Source organism: Gobio gobio (assembly GCF_949357685.1).
Source record: "Gobio gobio genome assembly, chromosome: 1".
Classification (NCBI taxonomy): domain Eukaryota; kingdom Metazoa; phylum Chordata; class Actinopteri; order Cypriniformes; family Gobionidae; genus Gobio; species Gobio gobio.
Window position 1 is genome coordinate 87,020,159 of NC_137097.1, and position 6,659 is coordinate 87,026,817.

Sequence of the window (6,659 nt, forward strand, 5' to 3'; positions counted from 1 at the left end):
CGGGACGCAAACCACCGGGACCCCCACCAGGGCCACCGCCACCACAGATCCTGCAGCTGTACGCCAACACACGCCGCACAGGTACACGCTAAACACACGCCAACACACGCCGCACAGGTACACGCTAAACACACGCCAACACACGCCGCACAGGTACACGCTAAACACACGCCAACACACGCCGCACAGGTACACGCTAAACACACGCCGCACAGGTACACGCTAAACACACGCCAACACACAGCGCACAGGTACACGCTAAACACACGCCGTACAGGTACACGCCAACACACGTCGCACAGGTACACGCCAGACACACGGCAACACATGCCGCACAGGTACACGCCAGACACACGCTGCACAGGTACAGGCCAACACACGCCACACAGGTACACGCCAGACACACGCCAACACACGCTGCACAGGTACAGGCTAACACACGCCACACAGGTACACGCCAGACACACGGCAACACATGCCGCACAGGTACACGCCAGACACACGCTGCACAGGTACAGGCTAACACACGCCACACAGGTACACGCCGCACAGTACACGCCAGCCCAGGTACACGCCAACACACGCCGCACAGGTACACGCCAGACACACGCCAACACATGCCGCACAGGTACACGCCAACACATGCCGCACAGGTACACGCCAGACACACGCCAACACACGCCGTACGGGTACACGCCAACACGCCGCACAGGTACACGCCAACACGCCGCACAGGTACACGCCAGACACACGCCGCACAGGTACACGCCAACACACGCCACACAGGTACACGCCAACACACGCCGCACAGGTACACGCCAACACGCCGCACAGGTACACGTCAACACGCCGCACAGGTACACGCCAACACACGCCACACAGGTACACGTCAACACGCCGCACAGGTACACGCCAACACACGCCGCACAGGTACACGCCAGACACACGCCAACACATGCCGCACAGGTACACGCCAGACACACGCCAACACATGCCGCACAGGTACACGCCAGACACACGCCAACACACGCCGTACGGGTACACGCCAACACGCCGCACAGGTACACGCCAACACGCCGCACAGGTACACGCCGCACAGGTACACGCCAGACACACGCCGCACAGGTACACGCCAACACACGCCACACAGGTACACGCCAACACACGCCGCACAGGTACACGCCAACACGCCGCACAGGTACACGTCAACACGCCGCACAGGTACACGCCAACACACGCCACACAGGTACACGTCAACACGCCGCACAGGTACACGCCAACACACGCCACACAGGAACACGCCGCACAGGTACACGGCGCACAGGTACACGCCAACACACGCCGCACAGGTACACGCTAAACACACGCCGCACAGGTACACGCCAACACGCCGCACAGGTACACGCCAACACACGCCACACAGGTACACGCCAACACGCCGCACAGGTACACGCCGCACAGGTACACGCCAACACGCCGCACAGGTACACGCCAGACACACGCCGCACAGGTACACGCCAACACACGCCACACAGGTACACGCCAACACACGCCGCACAGGTACACGCCAACACGCCGCACAGGTACACGTCAACACGCCGCACAGGTACACGCCAACACACGCCACACAGGTACACGTCAACACGCCGCACAGGTACACGCCAACACACGCCACACAGGAACACGCCGCACAGGTACACGGCGCACAGGTACACGCCAACACACGCCGCACAGGTACACGCTAAACACACGCCGCACAGGTACACGCCAACACGCCGCACAGGTACACGCCAACACACGCCACACAGGTACACGCCAACACGCCGCACAGGTACACGCCACACAGGTACACGCCGCACAGGTACACGCCGCACAGGTACACGTCAACACACGCCGCACAGGTACACGCCAACACTCGCCGCACAGGTACACGCCGCACAGGTACACGTCAACACGCCGCACAGGTACACGCCGCACAGGTACACGCCAGACACACGCCGCACAGGTACACGCCAACACACGCCACACAGGTACACGCCAACACACGCCGCACAGGTACACGCCAACACGCCGCACAGGTACACGTCAACACGCCGCACAGGTACACGCCAACACACGCCACACAGGTACACGTCAACACGCCGCACAGGTACACGCCAACACACGCCACACAGGAACACGCCGCACAGGTACACGGCGCACAGGTACACGCCAACACACGCCGCACAGGTACACGCTAAACACACGCCGCACAGGTACACGCCAACACGCCGCACAGGTACACGCCAACACACGCCACACAGGTACACGCCAACACGCCGCACAGGTACACGCCGCACAGGTACACGCCAACACGCCGCACAGGTACACGCCAGACACACGCCGCACAGGTACACGCCAACACACGCCACACAGGTACACGCCAACACACGCCGCACAGGTACACGCCAACACGCCGCACAGGTACACGTCAACACGCCGCACAGGTACACGCCAACACACGCCACACAGGTACACGTCAACACGCCGCACAGGTACACGCCAACACACGCCACACAGGAACACGCCGCACAGGTACACGGCGCACAGGTACACGCCAACACACGCCGCACAGGTACACGCTAAACACACGCCGCACAGGTACACGCCAACACGCCGCACAGGTACACGCCAACACACGCCACACAGGTACACGCCAACACGCCGCACAGGTACACGCCACACAGGTACACGCCGCACAGGTACACGTCAACACACGCCGCACAGGTACACGCCAACACTCGCCGCACAGGTACACGCCGCACAGGTACACGTCAACACGCCGCACAGGTATACGCCAGCACAGGTACACGCCAACACGCCGCACAGGTACACGCCAACACACGCCACACAGGTACACGCCAACACACGCCACACAGGAACACGCCGCACAGGTACACGCCGCACAGGTACACGCCAACACACGCCGCACAGGTACACGCTAAACACACGCCGCACAGGTACACACCAACACGCCGCACAGGTACACGCCAACACACGCCACACAGGTACACGCCAACACACGCCGCACAGGTACACGCCAACACGCCGCACAGGTACACGCCAACACACCGCACAGGTACACGCCAGCACACGCCACACAGGTACACGCCAACACGCCGCACAGGTACACGTCAACACACGCCGCACAGGTACACGCCAACACACGCCGCACAGGTACACGCCAACACGCCGCACAGGTACACGCCGCACAGGTACACGTCAACACGCCGCACAGGTACACGCCAGCACACGCCAACACGCCGCACAGGTACACGCCGCACAGGTACACGTCAACACACGCCGCACAGGTACACGCCAACACACGCCGCACAGGTACACGCCAACACACGCCGCACAGGTACACGCCAACACGCCGCACAGGTACACGCCGCACAGGTACACGCCAACACGCCGCACAGGTACACGCCAACACACGCCGCACAGGTACACGCCAACACGCCGCACAGGTACACATCAACACGCCGCACAGGTACACGCCAACACACCGCACAGGTACACGTCAGCACAGGTACACGCCAACACGCCGCACAGGTACACGCCAGCACAGGAACACGCCGCACAGGTACACGCCAACACACGCCGCACAGGTACACGCCAACACGCCGCACAGGTACACGTCAACACGCCGCACAGGTACACGCCAGCACAGGTACACGCCGCACAGGTACACGCTAACACACGCCGCACAGGTACACGCTAAACACACGGCGCACAGGTACACGCCAACACGCCGCACAGGTACACGCCAACACACGCCGCACAGGTACACGCCAACACACGCCGCACAGGTTCACGCCAACACACGCCGCACAGGTACACGCTAAACACACGCCGCACAGGTACACGCCAACACACGCCGCACAGGTACACGCCAACACACGCCACACAGGTACACGCCAACACACGCCGCACAGGTACACGCCAACACACGCTGCACAGGTACACGCTAACACACGCCGCACAGGTACACGCTAAACACACGGCGCACAGGTACACGCCAACACGCCGCACAGGTACACGCTAAAGACACGCCGCACAGGTACACGCCAACACACGCCGCACAGGTACACGCTAAACACACGCCACACAGGTACACGCCAACACACGCCGCACAGGTACACGCCAACACACGCTGCACAGGTACACGCTAAACACACGCCGCACAGGTACACGCTAAAGACACGCCGCACAGGTACACGCCAACACACGCCGCACAGGTACACGCTAAACACACGCCGCACAGGTACACGCTAAAGACACGCCGCACAGGTACACGCCAACACACGCCACACAGATACACGCTAAACACACGCCGCACAGGTACACGCCAACACACGCCGCACAGGTACATGCTAAACACACGCCGCACAGGTACACGCCAACACACGCCGCACAGGTACACGCCAACACACGCCGCACAGGTACACGCCAGATACACACTTCATGACAGCTACACACTACAGACATAAGCTACACACCAGATTCACGCTACACACCAGATACATGCTAATACTGAGCCCTAAATCTTACGCTTACATTCTTGTTCCAGTTCAAACTTCCTTTGGCTTTCTGTTGATCACGTCTTACGTGTTATGTTTGTTGTATGTTGTGTGTTATGTGGTGTGTGTGTGTGTGTGTAGTTCCACCCTCACTGCTGTGTGTTTCTGTCAGAGGGCGGCTCGGACACTGAGATGATGGACAGCGGAGTGAGGAACTCTGACAGCGAGAGCGACTCAGACGACGACAGCGACTCTCAGGACGACAGCGGCGGAGAGAGAGACGGCACAGAAGCTGGAGCTCGACTGACGGCCGATCGCCACGACGACCGGGACGAGGAGCGAGAGCGAGGCGAGAAACACACAGGTGTCTGAAGGAGCACCGGACTCGCCGTGTGTGTGTGTGTGTGTGTGTCTGACGGGTCTGTGTTTGTCTCTCTCAGGTCGCAGTGTGCGGTTCGCTGACATGCCTCCGCCCAAAGACAAGAGGAAGAGGAGGGTGATGAAGACGAAGAGCATCACACCGCTGCAGGCCATGATGCTCCGGATGGCAGGTGTGTGTGTGTGTGTGTGTGTGTGTGTGTGTGTGTGTGTGTTGTCTGAGCTCCAGCACCAGCTGCTGTCAGCACTCATGCTCTCGTGTGTGTGTGTTCAGGTCAGTCTGTCCCGGAGGACGAGGAAGAGGATGACGAGGAGTACTCGGACTCTGAGGAGTCGGATGCTGAGGATCAGGTCTCGTCTGAAGCCGCTCAGTCATTGGTCAATCCCAGACTTCCTGTTCCGTCGGCACCAATGGCAGCACAGCAGCCTCCTCCACACATGCAGGCTCCACCAATCACAGGGCCTCCTCCTTTGGGACCGCCTCCTGCTCCTCCAATGAGGCCGCCAGGACCGCCGTCCGGCCCGCCTCCAGGCCCGCCTCCTGGTGCGCTACACTTATTTATTCAATTATGCTAATGAGCAGCATTGGAGTCATGAATAAAGCAGTGTGTGTGTGTGTGTGTGTGTGTGTGTGTGTGTGTGTGTGACAGGTGCTCCTCCGTTCCTGAGGCCTCCTGGACTCCCCGCGGCCCTCAGGGGCCCCATGCCACGCCTGCTGCCTCCAGGACCCCCGCCGGGCCGCCCACCCGGCCCTCCTCCTGGACCTCCACCAGGCCTGCCTCCTGGACCCCCGCCCCGAGGGCCCCCGCCCCGCCTGCCGCCTCCGGCCCCGCCAGGGATGCCTCCGCCTCCCCCTCCCCCCCGCGCCGGCCCACCCCGCATGGCCCCGCCCCTCTCGCTCTTCCCGCCTCCGCTCAATCCCAACGTGCTCAGCGCTCCGCCCAGCCTCCGCCAGAAGTCTCCCGCGGCTCCGCCCTCCTCGGGCGACGCCCCTCAGAGCTCCGGGCTCCTCCCCCCCGGCAGAGGCTCCGCCCTGCAGATGCCGCCGCCCCCCGGCACCACCACCAACCCGCTCGGCCCCACCATCGAGAAGCGGGCCAACATCACGGGCGGCTCCGGCCCGCCCTCGGCCCAGGCGGGTGGTGCCACCATCTCAGCCAAACCGCAGATCATCAACCCCAAGACGGAGGTGACGCGCTTCGTGCCCACGGCGCTCCGCGTGCGCAGGGACCGGGCGGGGCCGGTCGGGGGGGCGGAGCGGGCGGGCCGGAGGGAGGACGAGCTGCCCAAACACCAGGCCTCCGCCCACCCCAGCCAGCCCGACCGCGTCGCTCCGCCCAGCATGAAGACCAAGGACCAGATGTACGAGGCCTTCATGAGGGAGATGGAGGGCCTGCTCTAGCGCTTTTGTACCTTTTGTCTCAGTTTCCCGTGATTGTGTTTCTGTAAACCTCAATAAAATGTTCTCTAGCCGAGTCACGAGTGTCCTGAGAAACCACTGATGGGGAAGTGAACCGCACACACACTGGTGTGATACACACACACACACACACACACACACACACGAGTGTCCTGAGAAACCACTGATGAGGAAGTGAACCGCACACACACTGGTGTGATACACACACACACACACACACACACACACGAGTGTCCTGAGAAACCACTGATGAGGAAGTGAACCGCACACACACTGGTGTGATACACACACACACACAC

The 6,659-nt window shown here is 61.9% G+C and overlaps 1 protein-coding gene across 2 annotated transcripts in view; it reads left to right on the top strand.

Moving 5' to 3' along the window:
- The window catches only part of wbp11 (WW domain binding protein 11), a 21,114-nt gene extending 14,699 nt beyond the window's left edge, over nt 1-6,415 (top strand). Inside the window, exons 7-11 of one of the 2 annotated variants that reach the window (XM_079826736.1) lie at nt 1-81; nt 4,735-4,926; nt 5,003-5,113; nt 5,215-5,484; nt 5,591-6,415. The exon at nt 1-81 is cut by the window's left edge and continues 53 nt beyond it. In XM_079826736.1, the coding sequence (XP_079682862.1) occupies nt 1-81; nt 4,735-4,926; nt 5,003-5,113; nt 5,215-5,484; nt 5,591-6,342 (1,406 nt within the window). In that variant the 3' untranslated portion in view covers nt 6,343-6,415. The remainder of the gene's footprint in view (nt 82-4,734; nt 4,927-5,002; nt 5,114-5,214; nt 5,485-5,590) is intronic. The other variant, XM_079826737.1, reaches the window with a different exon arrangement.
- The last annotated feature ends 244 nt before the right edge of the window (nt 6,416-6,659 follow it).